This window comes from Rhinatrema bivittatum, chromosome 17, assembly GCF_901001135.1.
Source record: "Rhinatrema bivittatum chromosome 17, aRhiBiv1.1, whole genome shotgun sequence".
Taxonomy (NCBI): Eukaryota; Metazoa; Chordata; class Amphibia; order Gymnophiona; family Rhinatrematidae; genus Rhinatrema; species Rhinatrema bivittatum.
The window spans coordinates 40,724,872-40,739,669 of record NC_042631.1 but is presented as its reverse complement, the minus strand read 5'-3'; the positions used below and the strand labels follow the sequence as shown (position 1 = coordinate 40,739,669).

The 14,798-nt window shown below is 43.0% G+C and overlaps 1 protein-coding gene across 1 annotated transcript in view; it reads right to left on the bottom strand.

Annotated features, from left to right (window-relative positions):
- Nucleotides 1-636: 636 nt before the first annotated feature.
- LOC115079099 (mucin-5B-like) overlaps nt 637-14,798 on the bottom strand; it is a 67,336-nt gene continuing 53,174 nt past the window's right edge. Inside the window, exons 10-13 of the mRNA XM_029582180.1 lie at nt 10,398-10,526; nt 4,099-4,144; nt 3,485-3,593; nt 637-1,176 (exon numbers count right to left, since the gene is read on the bottom strand). Of these exons, the coding sequence (XP_029438040.1) occupies nt 930-1,176; nt 3,485-3,593; nt 4,099-4,144; nt 10,398-10,526 (531 nt within the window). The 3' untranslated portion in view covers nt 637-929. The remainder of the gene's footprint in view (nt 1,177-3,484; nt 3,594-4,098; nt 4,145-10,397; nt 10,527-14,798) is intronic.

The following is a 14,798-nucleotide window of genomic DNA, read 5'->3' as shown; positions in this document are numbered from 1 at the left end:
TACATTTTTTTACATCTTTCACATTTTTTTGCCTTCTCTTACCCAATTTTCCTCCTTAGCCAGCAGTAAATAAATATACCAACACCAAGAAAATGGATTTAAAACAAATGTTAGCAATCAATGCAATAAACAACAATGGAGCTTCAAGCCAAGATAAATACCAACATACAGTACATTATGCTTCTCGCAAAATGTTTACAGTTTCTTAGGCTCTGAGATTTGAGCTATCATATATTCTAAGATATAAAATCTAATTTTCCATTGTGTGGACACCCAGCAAGATAGAACAGTCTTTTTTGCATAATGAAAAAATGCTTTTCTGAAAAGTAATGTCAACTTAATCTTTCCAGGTCCCAGTGCAGTAAAAATGCTGAAGAGATACGTCTTGGCTGACAACAGAAGTTTACATTCTGATATTTTGGACAAATGTAGAATTGGTCTTTTCCAAAAACAAGTTAACTTTGAGCATGCCCCAAAACTATGAATTGATGTACCTTCATCGTGTGTTAAAGATCTGATACAATTTTCTGACTGTGTAATTCTTGCCTTAAAGGCCACATCTTGATAAATATAGATGTGTCAGACTTGTATTACAATTCCACTAATGCTACATTTTCTGTGGTCTCTTGAAGGCAATTAAAATAAATGTGTAACTCCTCTAAAGTAAAATCTATTTTGAAGGGAATGTAATAAAACCATATCACTAATTTCTGTGCACATAGGAGGGGTACTCTTACCATTCACCCTACACTGCAGGAAATCTTAGCATATGGCCACTTTTGGAAAATCCAATAATTCCAAGACCTGATGAGTATGGATAGTACTTTACAAAAAAGTACCTAAAATGAAATGTTTTGTCTGACAAATGTAAGTCCTTTTTCAGCCCTTTACGAACTTCCGTTACTTTGCAGTCATGCATTGGTTTAGTTTTATGGCTGTGCACGTGTACGCCATCTGGAATATTTCTTCCCTTCCGTTCCTTTCTCTTCCCTTGATGACGATGCACTTTCTAGAGGAACACATACAGAATTTAAGCAGCCGCACTTTTCCACGTACGCATACTGGAAAGGGATGATGATTCCATTTGAGCAAAACAGTTGCACTTCCCTAGTGCTGGTCTTCAGCTCCTGACAACAGGTGCATTTATGAGCCATCTTCTTTAATGATCTCATATACCTGCCGGTCAGAAGACAAGAAGAAAAACAGTATTTTTTAAAATTGCCTCAAGAATTCTAATGTATCTACATTTTGTTTCTGCCTGCCAGCAGGCTGCACTAGCTCTTTATAAATCTGTTTTACCAAAGCCAGTAAATCACATGTAAAAGGTTGGTTTCAGGGTGTAGCTTCCCTGGTGACTTCATGTAAAGTGCCGTTGAGTTGCATAAGACATTGATTTGAAAACCTTTCGCCAATATTCTGCAGTGCTGGAGAAAGCATTAAACACTTAACAGAGCACAGCCCATGTATAGACTCTTACACCGAGGCTGCTGTACTAGAATACAACATTTTGGTCGCAAAAAAATATTTTTTTTGCATGAAAAATAGTGTAAAGTGCCCACTAATGCACAAACGTGCTCATGTGTGGGCATTTTGCACAAATTCTTTCCACAACCCGTTTAGTGGAAAACTATTCAAAAATCAGCTTTGCCTAGTAACCTTTTGCATGTAGAAAGTTTTACTCAGCTTTCCCAAAGCAGCAAAAGCGGTAAAGCAGCTCATTAGTAGGGAATTTTGTGAAAACAGGCAAATGAAAAGGCTTTGCAGGCACATTTTGGCAAAGAAATAACTCCACTTCAACAAGGTGCAGTTAAAATATTTTTCAGGCCAGGCCCGGAAAGTAGCAGTTTGCACGAACCCTGGCATGGATTCAAAGAGGTCTTGCGGCTCATGAGAACATCCTCCCCCTTCCCAAGTGTAAGCAAAATTGCCGAGTCATCATAGTGGCCTCCCCTAACCCAACCTCAGCATCTCTTGTGGGCTGTAAATGTAAAACACAAACCTCTTTTGAGTAGCCCTGCCTCCTGTTGCCCTAAAACCCATCATAATCCCTACTAGGGATTACCCCCACCGTGGACAATTGCTCCTGCCCCCAGTAGATCACCCCTTTGATGCTGTCAGCTTGTAGGGGCACGGGGAGTCGGAGTTGACGTCTAATTGAGATTCAGATTGAAGTAGGGGATGTGGGAATAGGATGGGGTGGGAAGGGAACAGCTTCTCAAAGGAGTTTGACTTTTACATTTATGGCTGACAAGGGGTAGAAGGGCTGAGGGGGAGGGCGCTAATGCTTTCAGGTAATTTTTCTAATACTTGAGGAGGCAGTGGGTGCTGACATGCAGCAATTATGGATCCTGGGTTAGGATATGCACATTGCCATGGCTGGGAATATGCAAAGTTCCAGGTCATGGTAATATGCAAACATTTCACATGCAATTTTGTTACCGATGTTAATGAGCTTGGAGATCATTATTAGCATTGCTAGCAGAATTGTGCTAGAAATGCCTCTAACCCGTGATAAGCACCATAGGTTAGTGCATCATCCTCTGAGATTAATTCTTCACTAGGCCTGCAGCTTGATTCAGCTTTGGGTTACGAATCCCATTTTTTTGGCCACCTCACAGGTTTTTGAAAGTTAAGAGCAGGAACTAGATTTTAAGGGTTAAGCTCTGCTGGCCCTTGCAAGGAGCTGGGAATTTACAGCAATCTTCAGCAGTATAAAATGAATTCTCTGTGCCATTCAAATCAGTTGTACTGAAGTAAGTTAGTTGTTTTGACAATTCATGGCATTCCAGCAACTCCTCTGTGTATTGCTAACATAGCTTGAGAACAATTTTCTATCTAAACCATTTACATGTGAAAATAGCTATTTCTGCCTATAAATCAGCCACCTGAAAATGACTCTTCCTTAATGCAGTTAAAAGTATGTGCATTCTGGAACAACATGCATGCTCTAAACCAGGGGTGCCCAACTCTGGTCCTTGAGAGGCATAAACAGGACAGGATTTCAGGACCTGTAATCATATATTCAGTGAATCCAGAGTCGCCAAATCCAAACTAGGCCAAAGTCTACTTGGATATTCAAATTCAAATACATATCAAACCAATTCAAGATTTGCTCATCCCCTTCAAGTTCAATATGCCAGCATTCAAAGTGTTTTTCTGGCTATCCTTTGGAGTTTGCCAAATAAAACCAGAGATTTAAATATCCCCGCTCCCTCCCCCTTGCACTTCAGCTAAATTTTTTCCCGCAGCTTGTTGTCACTCAAGTAGAAAGAGGTGGCACTGGGAGGATTCAGTTTCACTTTGTCCAGGCAGCGGTGATGTTCAGCACTATCCGGACACAGTTAGCCAGGCAAGTCTGGATGGACAAATACCTATCTTAAAGTTATCTGGGTATAGTTACCCAGGTAACTACCCGGATAACTTACCCACTTGTTGGATGTCTAGACAGATATATAGAAAATGCCATAAACTTGCCAATACTCACGTGGAAGAACTTTGACAGATGCCATCACAGTATGTAAAATTGACATCATTCATACATGGGCCTAGTTTGATGGCTTTTGTTACTTGTCGAATCCCACAAGGTTTTGGAGCTTTGGTACAGAAAGAAGCCGATGAGAAAGGTATTACAATATGCTTACATAAAAGTTGAAAAAATATTATAAAGACACTTGGATGAAAAAAATTAAAAAAAAACATTAATCACAGAAGAGGCAAGGTCAGCCCACATATGGTGGCAGAGCTTTAGCACATTCTCAACAATAATCAGGAGGAGGTGGCAGATGAGGCTCCACTTAGACCAGCTAAGGATTAAAGGTGAAGGGGCAGTCTTCACAAGTAATCCGACTTCTATGATTGATAGCTGATTGATAGCCCCAGTGTAGTGAGTGCTCATAAGGGCTACGAAGGATGTGAATCGAGCTAGAGCAGTTTAGGTGAGCAAGCTTTCAGAGATAAGAGATGGGGAAATGTCCTTAGCTATAGCGCTATAGGCAGGACAACGGCAGACTGGATGGGCCAAATAGTCTTTATCTACTTACAATTACAATGGGACTCTATATATATTGCTGTTTGAAAAAATGGAAAAGCTTTACCTACCTTTACATTTCTTACAGCAGCCATCAGCAGTATTCTGTATGGTACCCTTATTTGGGTAAGAAGTTTAAAAAATAAGTTAATGGTAGATAAGGATAATGAGCAATGAGGGTTGTATTTAAATACTGTATGCAGATTAAATCATTGGTGATGCTTTGTTGCTAGACTGGTTTGAAGCTGCTAATAGCACCATAGCAGTTAAGCTCTAAGAAGCAATGTGAGTAGTCTCATTCCAGATCACTGAAGAAAGACATACTGTTGTGCCATGGGAGGGGGTGGCCCCCTGGCAATAACATTGGAGAGGGACTTCCTTCCTATCTTGACCAACCAGGGTGCTGTTTTTCCCTGTGATAATCCTGCAAAAAGGGCTCAATGGGCTGCCATCAATTTGCCAACTTCCACCAGCTCCCAACAAAGCATCAAAGGGCATGGCAGCCCTGATACAGAAGGGGCATTGATCCAAGATCAAGGGGCTTCCAATGAGGTGTGCATACATTTTTTTCATCACTGTTTTGTTTTCGGTTCAGGGGTGAGCCATTTCGGTCCACTCTCGGATTGGGAATGGGTTTTTTTTGTTGCCAATTTCGTAAAAAAAGAACAACCCAAAACCCACCCCAGCTCTTCAAATTTAATTAAATACAATGCCCTCACCCTCCCAACCCCCCCAAGACTAGATGGCACGGGTCATCCATTGTTTCTACCATGTGATAGGGGCTGGCCAATGGCATCGGTAGCCCCTGTCACATGGTAAGGGCAAAGGGCTGCTGGCGCCATTTTGATTATTAGAGCCGATGGCTCGAGAGTGGGAGATTGCTCCTGGCCCCCCGCTGGACCACCAGGGACTTTTGGTGAGTCTTGAGGGGTTAGGAGGGTGGGGGGGCTTTGTATTAAATTTGAAGAGTTGGGGTAGGTTTGAGGTTTTTTTCTTAGATGTGCACTTCCCCCCCCCCCCCAAAAAAGATAGGAAAACCACACAAAATTTTGTGGATTTTCCTTTCGGTTTTTTCCTTCCCAAAATGCAATGAAATAAGAAATATTGTCTTTATTTCCTATGTCGTTGGAAATGACTGCACATCTCTAACTTCCATGCTTAATTCTTAGGGAAAGCAACAGACTTTCAGAGTGGGATTTGTGGGGTACTTCCAGACTACCCAGACAGAATGCTGGGCCTGATGGACTATTGGTCTAACTCAGCATGGTATTTTTAATGCTCTAGTCACCTCCTCTCAGCAAGTCCCTCATCTTGAGTGGAGGAATAGCCTAGTGGTTAGAGCAATGGGCTACGAACCAGGGGAAACCTGCATTCAAATCCCACTGCCACTCCTTGTGACCTTGGGAAAGTCACTTTCACCTCCATGCTCAGTCACAAAATTAGTTTGTAAGCTTCTGGGGATAGGGAAATACCTACAGTACGTGAATGTAATCCACTTTGAAGGACCAATAGGCAGAATATAAATAAATGACTGCAAGTTACAAGAATGGGCATGACTTATAGGGCAGGAGAGAAAGGCTCTCTCCCACCTTATTAAAATAATGCTGGTTCATCTTTTGTGCTACTTTGCCCTGCACACATGCATGAGGCAGAGTAGTATGAGATGTAAGCTGCCAGCAGCAGCTGGGTAAGAGGAAGCCATTCTCTCTCCTGCTTTGATCTTTTACAGGCTGCCAATAGAAGGCTTAGGAAAGAGAAGGCCTGGTAGGGGAAGAGAGAGAGATCGTGGCTTGGAAACCCCATGATCTTGGATCTGGAGGATGGGGGGAGGTCTAGTATAGCTGTTTTGTTGGAGTGGAGGGGCTATGTTGGGCTATCAAGTCACTTGCTGCTTTGTTTGGACAGTGGGTGAGGATTTGGGGCCATCATGCCCTATGGTATTTTATTGGGTGGGGTTGTCGGGGTAGTTCATATTAATGTTCTTGTATTGTAATAATTTGATTCTGGAAACCACTTTGAACTTTTTTGAAAAGGTGGCCTTTGTGAGAGAATGAATGTGATACATGGACCAAAAACCTATGCAATCCGCTTTGAAGTGCCTGACAGGACGAACACAAATCACATAAATAAATAATGATGATGGAATACACTAAGCAGGCCGATAGGATCTCATCATCCTGAGAACAATGCGACAAAGCTGTGCTATCTGTAGCCTGGATAATGAGGCGGTCTGATGGGATTAGTCGGTGGGTGAACCGTGGCACTCTCCCTGGTCTTGCAGCAGCCATCTTGTTTGACATGACAAAGGAAGAATGTTGACATGACAAAGGAAGAATGATCAACATGATAGGATCAAGGGAGGATTTGAATAGTTTGCCCTGTGATCTGAGGTGGGGGAGGAGAATCCTGTAGACAAGGGATACCTGGAGCTGGAATCATGTAAATATTACTCAGTTAATTCCCCCCCCCCCCCACTGCGCTGAGAAGGAAGACGAAGGAGGTCAATTGGGGCAACTGAGCCTGGTAATTGTATAAATGTTATAATTTGTTGCTGTTCCTTGATTTCTAGATCTAGGTTTTGGGTGGGATTCCTTAAGGAATATTCACTTCACTGTGTTTTATAATAAAATTACTGGAATTTGGTAACAGTTATATAGTTATATAAGGGTTGTGGTTACATTTGGCCACAGTAAACACATAATAAATATTAAGAGGTCCATATTCAAAAGCATTTAGCCGGCTATCTCAGAAGTCAGCCAGCTAAATGCATATTTGGGCACTTACCCAGCTAATAGAATTTAGCTGGATAAGTTAGAGGCGTTAAAGGGACATAAATGGGGGGAGTTGTGTTAACCGGCTAACTCTGATATTCAGAGCTAGCTGGCTAAGTCTGGTCCAACCTAAGAGCTGTCCTAAAGCTCCGATGTGATGTTTTCTACAAACGTCGGTATAGAAAAACTAATAAATAAATAAAGTTAGGCAGCTGTATACAATAGTGTGGCTGCACTATTGAATAGACCTCCAAAGTTAGCCAGATAAATATGTCTGGCTAGCTTTGCTATCCAGACTGTGACTGAATATGGATCTCCTATATAATGATGTGTGCTAAGGTAAGAGGTATTTGGGATTCTGAACACCTTGCTATTTATTGTCTAGTAAGGGGCAGGCAAGACGGGTGACTGCTTGAGGTACCAGGCTGGGGGGTTGCTCCTTCTGCTGTCCCCAGCATCAGAGGTATGGCCCTCGTAGTCACTCTCACCAGCAGGCAACCCATCCGTGTCATCGAAGGGGATGGGGAAAACCACTCCCGCCCCCACCCCTCAGGCCACTCACATCATCGGATAGGGAACTGCTTTCTCTTTTTCCCTGGAATGGCTGAATCATCAGAGTGGGCCACTTCCTTTCATAGTCATCCAGGGCACTATTACTTCCAGCAACTATCCTGATGTGGGCCTTCGAGCCATTGATACCCTTAACTCTTGTGTCATGTTGGTGGCGATGGGGATTGGCGCATGGGCAAACCTTAGTTCTGGTGATGGAGAATGTTGGGAGATTAAGGTATGGAGGCTTTTCTTTTACTGGAGGAAGGGAAGGTGGAGGGTTTCAAGGCATGGAGCCCCTTAATAGTTTTTGTTTATTTATTTGAATTTAGTTAATATGTTCCCATAGGTAGCTCAAGGCAAGTTTTCATGTCAGGGCTGTGTGGGAAGATCAGAGCATGGAGGTTAGGTCTGTGTGTGTGAATTTGGAGAATAGAGGTCACTTATTTCTTGAAAATTGCCTACCAAACTTTGCCCCTAATCTGATTATGAAAAGGGCCTTCTTAAAGCTAATGTGTTTAAAGCTCAAATAGAATGCTTTTCATACACTTCCCTAATTCTTATAGGCAATATGCTATAATGGGTTAGTGACACTGTTTGGATTTTCTGACATAGGTTTCTCTGACATAGTCTAGGAGTGGCAAAGCAACATTCAGCAGATCTTATCACTAAGGAAGACTCTTGCCTTCCACCTGTGCAATCAACATAAGAACATAAGATTTGCCATACTGGGTCAGACCAAAGGTCCATCAAGTTCAGTATCCTGTTTCCAACAGTAGCTAATCCAGGTCACAAGTACCTGGCAGGATCCCGAAAGGTAGATTCCATGCTGCTTATCCCAGGATAAGCAGTGGATTTCCCCAAGTTCACCTTAATAATGGTTTATAGTTCCTCCATGAAATTGTCCAAACCTTTTTTAAATGCAGCTACACTAACAGCTTTCACCATGTCCTTTGGCAATGAATTCCAGAGATTAATTATGCCTTGATTAAAAACATATCTTCTCCTATTTGTTTTAAATATACTACTTAGTATATTTGCATGTCTGTTAGTCTTTGTATTTTTTGAAAGAGTAAACAACTGATTTGCATTCACTTGTTTCATTCCGCTCATTATTTTATAGACCTATTTCATATCTCCCCTTAGTTGAGATATGATAAGTTGAGATAAGTTGAGATAAGATAAGGGGAGATATTTCATATCTCCCCTTAGTTGAGATATGACCTATTTCATATCTCCCCTTAGCTGAGGCTCCAAGGAGGAAGACTAAGAACCAATGTCAGGAAGAATTTCTTCACGGAGAGAGTGGTGGATGCCTGGAATGCCCTTCCGGAGGAAGTGGTGAAGTCCAAAACTGTGAAGCACTTCAAAGGGGCATGGGATAAATATTGTGGATCCATCAGGTCCAGAGGACGCATATAAAGAGCAGGTAGTAAAATACTGCACGGAGCAGCAGTAGCCACAGAGGCATTCACGGAGCGGGATGCCAGTGGCCAGTGGTAGGTGTCCACCTTCATGGAGCGGAAGGATGTAGGGCTGTCATCTCCCAATTAAATAAAAAACAAAAACAAAAAACAAAACAGGGATGGGATCCATCAGGTCTAGAGGACACATATAAAGAGCAGGTAGTAAAATACTGCACGGAGCGGCAGTAGCCACAGAGGCATTCACGGAGCGGGATGCCAGTGGCCAGTGGTAGGTGTCCATATAAAGAGCAGGTAGTAAAATACTGCACAGAGCGGCAGTAGCCACAGAGGCATTCACGGAGCGGGATGCCAGTGGCCAGTGGTAGGTGTCCACCTTCACGGAGCGGAAGGATGGAGGGCTGTCATCTCCCAATTAAATAAATAATAAAAAAACCCAGGGATGGGATCCATCAGTTCTAGAGGACGCATATAAAGAGCAGGTAGTAAAACACTGCATGGAGCGGCAGTAGCCACAGAGGCATTAACGGAGCGGGATGCCAGTGGCCGGTGGTAGGTGTCCACCTTCACAGAGTAGAAGGATGAAGGGCATCCATCTCCCAATTAAAAAAAGAAAAGAAAAAAAGAAAAAAAAAACAGGGATGGGTTCATGGGCTTATAGGTATTACCAATTATTAGGCTTTTCAATATTTGATGATAGTTAATGTGACTTTCAAGGCATTCTTCACTTTCGGTGCATGTCCGGCATGACTCCTTGCTTCAATGACAGGGGAAAAGAAAAACTGATACTTCACACATTTCCAGCATTGCCCTCTGCTTCATGGCAGAGAGCTATGCTGCCGCTTACCCAACTAATCAAACTTAATATTTCACTTGGAAGCAGCTCCAGCACTGCTCTCTACATTAATGGTGGGGGTGAAAGGGAATTAGAACATAAGGTTACTAAGAGCCAAGAGAAACAGTTAAGTATGAGAACAAATGTGTGAAGCTTGCTGGGCAGACTGGATGGACCGGTTGGTCTTCTTCTGCCGTCATTTCTATGTTTCATTTCTATGTTGTCTTTTCTCCAAGCTGAAGAGTCCTAGCCTTTATAGCCTTTCTTCAGGGGGACTCGATTCATTCTGTTTATCATTTTGGTTGCTCTTCTCTATACCTTTTCTAATTCAGCTTTATCTTATTTAAAATGTGGTAACCAGAATTGCACACAATACTCAAGATGTGGTCACACCATGGAGCGAATCAGAAGCATTATGATATTCTCTGTTTTATTCTCCATTCCTTTCCTAATAATTCCTAGCATTCTATTTGCTTTTTTTTGGCTGCCGCCACACACCGAGCAGAGGATTTCAACATATTATCCACAATGACATCTAGATCCTTTTCCTGGGTGGTGACTCTAAAAGTCGAACCTTCCATTGTGTAGTAGTGTATAATTTGGGTTGATTTTCCCTACATGCATCACTTTGCACTTGCCCACATTAAATGTCATCTGCCATTTGCATGCCCAGTCTCCCACTCTTGCAAAGTTCTTTTGCAATGTCTCTCAATCCTCTTGTGATTTAACAACTTTGAATAATTTTGTGTCATCTGCAATCATCATCTAAAAAAAATAATAAACACACTTACAGACTCGCAGTCCTCAGGCTGAATATCAGGACACGTTATGTTCACCATGACCAAGAGAAACTGGTCATCAATTTTATCACATCTGTAGTAGCTGCAGTTGGTGCCAGGGGGGTACCAGGTATCTCCAGGCTGAAGTCAAGCATTAAAAATATTTTATACACTCCATGCATATATTTTCATTTTTCAATCTAGACGCCAGAGAGAGCCCGATGTTCACAGAGGGCTCAGTACCTCATTTAAGGTGCCTTAATTAGGAGCTTTATTTATCCAGTTAAGGCTCCTAATTAAAATGTTGTATACAACTGAATATAAGAACCTAAACTTGAGGTTCCCAAACTTTAGCTGAGATATTGTCTCACATAAGTTCAGGCAACTTATTTAGGAACATATTGCTAGAAGTCTAATTCCACCATGTCCCTGCCCCTGACTATGCACCCCTTTTAAGGCAGCCAAATTTAGGTGCTAAGCTCTTGAAACATTTTTATTCAAAAGTCTAGGCACCTAGGGCTTTTGAATACCAGGCTTATAGTGCTTGAAAGCTAATGTGACATGCTACCAACTATTGTTATGGTTGTATCTGACAAATCTATATTTTACAGATATAGAATCAAAAAGTAGGTATAGGGTGAGAAGCAGAGAACCTAGATAACTGTCAGGGTCACCTTCGTCCATGTTACTAGGCATAAGCTCACAATCATTACTTTTTTCAAATGTATATGTGAAAGCATTTAGAGATTTGTAGTCATGTATTACGCGCTTTTGAAGCACCAGAGAAGCAATTCACTCGTCTCTCTATCTATCCGGGCATGATAACTTCTGCGATGGGGATGGTGTGCCGCGAGAAGGGCTGGATATGAAAAGCGGAGCCGCTGGTAGTCTTCAGTGTTTCCTGCCTGCAGAACATCCTCCTGCCAGCAGAGGGGGTCAGAGAACAGCGCCTATCTGCTCCTGCCTCCCTCTCTGTTAGCTCTCTCTTGCCGGACATGCTGGCCTCGTGCTGTTATTACAGAGGCAAGCCGACAGAGGAGGATGAAACAACACCAGGTAAGTGCTGCTTAGACCTTCTGCCAGCTCCGGGGAGGGAAGGGTCAGGAAGAAGCTAAACGCGAGTGTGTGTGTGGGGTGTAAATATGAATGTACCACAGAGTGTCGGGGGGGGGGGGGGTGGAAGGGAAAGTGGTGATACTAGAAGGTGGGAAAGAGGGAAGGTGATAATGACAAGGGTAAAGGGACAAGGAAGGTAATTCCAGGGGGAGTTAAGGGAAGAGAAGAAGGTAATGATACCAGGAGAGAGAAGAAGATTAAGATCATGATGGTGCCAAAGGGCTCAAGGGAGAGTGGAGGGAAGAGAAATTGATGATGATTCCAGGGAGGGAGAATGTGATGATACCAGGAGTGGAGGGAGAGAAAAGAGATGGAAGAAGGTGATGATGCCAGGGGAGAGGGAAAATGGTGCTGATGCTAGAAGGGGAGAAAGAAAGGGAAGGGAAGAAAAAGTGATTATGCCAGAAGGGTGGAGGATGAAGATAGTATTGATGCCAGGGGATAGAGGAAGAGAAGTAGGGGGAGAGTGAAATTGGCAATGATGCCAAGGGAGAGAAGGTGATGCCAGAAGGGTGGAGATAGAGGGAAGGGAAGGTGGTGGAGATGCTAGGGAAGAGGGAAGATTAAGATGAAGATGATGCCAGAGGGGTGGAGGGAGAGGGAAGAGAAAGTGGTGATAATGCCAGGGGGTGGAGGGAGAAGGTGATGATACCAATGGGTGAAGGGAGAGAGTTTTTGGGTTGTGGGAAGGAAAGGTGATATCAGAAGAGAGGGAAGAGAAAGTGATGATGTAAGATTGGAGGGATAGGGAGAGAGAAGATGGGAGAAGGAAAGTGGTGGTAGTGATGCCAGAAGGGTGGAGGGAGGATGATAATGCCAGGGGAAAGGAAAAGAAGGTGGTGATACCAGGGAGTGGGGAGGGAGAGGGAAAGGAAGAAGGTGATGATGCCAGAGGAGTGAGGAAAAGGGAAGATAAGGTGATGATGATACCAGGGAGTGGAAGGAAGAGGGATGAGAAGAGAAGGTGATGGTGCCAGAGGTGGGGGTGGGGGGGGGAGAGGAAAGGAAAGGAAGAGTGATAATACCAGGGAACAGAGGGAGAGGAACAGAGATGATGTCAGAAGTGGGAAGAGAGAGAAGAGAAGATGATGATGGTAATGGTGCACCATGATGAAATGAACCCTGTGCCGGGTGTGCCACGACACAAAAAAAGTTGGGAATCACATCTACCCTACTGATAATGACCTGCATTCAATAAGGCTGAGATATTAATTTTCAGAAAGGTCAAAGAAAATCACTAGAAAATCCAGGCTGCAGCTGAATGGTAATGAGCCTGCGTGAGACTGAGTTATTGTAGCCTTTCTGTACAGGAGGCAGGGCCTGGAAGTAGAGCAGACAATGATCCGGTCTCACGCAGGCTCATTAACATTCAGCTGCAGCTGCTTCCCTCCCAGAAACGGGCCTCAGGACTGGATCCAACTGAAAAAGAAAAAAAAGACCTTCAGGGTAGAGGGAATGGTTAGGAAAAGTTCCTGCTGCCGGCGTTGCAGGGTGCAGTGCAGCATGTGCACCTGCAGGGCAGGTAATGTGTCCTCATCCTCCAGCAATCACCATCTCTCCATGGATCATCTGAGATGCTGCTAGGGACCAGTGGCTGAGAAGCACTGCTCTAGCCTTGCAGAGCAGAAGCATTAAATATTGTAAGATTAGTTTTTGACAGTTAATCTTTTTTAATATACTTTTCCTAATAAATATAACTGAGTAGATATTTACAGTTTACTTTTTCGTAGTGTTCAGTGTACATTTTGACTCGGCATGGAAACTAATAATTTCTGCTACTAATTTTAAAGGATAAAATAGAAAAGAATAGCAGATAAAATGATCTTTCATTAGTTTAACAGTTAAACAAACATTATGCACATTTATTAATAAGAGATGAATCAGAAAATGGAGAATATTATTTTTATTAGTTTGGTTATGTCTATAGGGGAAGATTTAGCATTCCATCTTCTTGATCCTGTGTTGGAATTTAGTAATCTTGTGTATAAAGATATTGCTATGGGATAGGTTTAAAGTCTCATCCTGAAGATTGTACTTGCAGAAATATGGTGGGCCATTGTTTCAGTGTGAATTCTGTTGGACGAGTGCCCTTTTTGTAGTCAATACTTCTTGCTCAAAGTTTCTCCTGCCTGTTGGATCCTCATTTCAAAATGGCGCTGGCAGGCCCTGAGGCCGGTGCCATTTTGTGATGCAGAGATTCCTCAGTAGGGAGCTGTGTGTGTAATTGTAATTACAGTTTCAGCTACCCTACTGTTGTGATTGTGATCCCATTTATAACTACAATACAGTATATATTTGCCTTATTATTAGTTAACTGTTTGTTCACTGGTTCGCTTTCTTTCCCTCGCTTTCTGTTCCTATTTATCCCTTGTTGCCCCCTTCCTGTTCAATGTAATTTCCTCCTAATTGTTACAATGGAAACCGATATGATGTTGCCACGAATATCGGTATAGAAAAGTTTATAAATAAACAAACAAACAAACAAATAAATAAATATACAGGGAGATTCACTTGAAAGAGGCCTCAAATATTCTGTTGTAACTTCCATTAGGATGAAGCAATCTGAACCAAAAAAATATGCTACATACCTTGACGTATGTGTAATCCTTTGCATTACATGCGATTCTGGAAGTGCTCGCCGTTTTCCGCCAGACACATTTCGAGGCGGCGCTCCGTGTTCCTGAACGTGTCGGCGAGCATATCGGGGGGAATAGCAGCAATTTCACGCTGGATGTTTTCCTTCAAATCTTCCACAGTGCGAGGCTTGTTCTGATAGACTTTTCCTTTGAGCATACCCCAAAGGAAGAAGTCTGGTGGTGTCAGAACCGGTGACTGTGGTGGCCAAAGCCCCTTTGAAATTACCCTGTTGCCGAAAAAGGACTCAATTTCTGCTGTGCTCTTTGCCGATGTGACATGTTGCTCCATCTCGCAAACAGAGGTTAAACATCGTGATGGATGTCCGGCGCCTACCTCATCGTGCCGACGCAGGGGCATCCCGGCTTGTTCGAAGCTCCATCTACCGAGGAGCACATTGCATGTTGTTTTGTTCAGATTGCTTCGACCTAGTGAGAGTTATTACAGAATATTTGGGGCCTCTTTCGAGTGAATCTCCCTGAGCCTCCGTACAGCAAACAGGTGCTGGCTTCAGGGCCCGCTGGTGCAGTTTTGAAACAGAGACAGGGGATTGCTCCTGCCCTTTAGGCCCACGAATGCAGTAAGTGGTTCTAGGAGGTCCAGCAGAGTACATGGGGAGGGTGACGTGATGGGCTTTGGTGGCGGCAAAAGTAATTTGAAAAC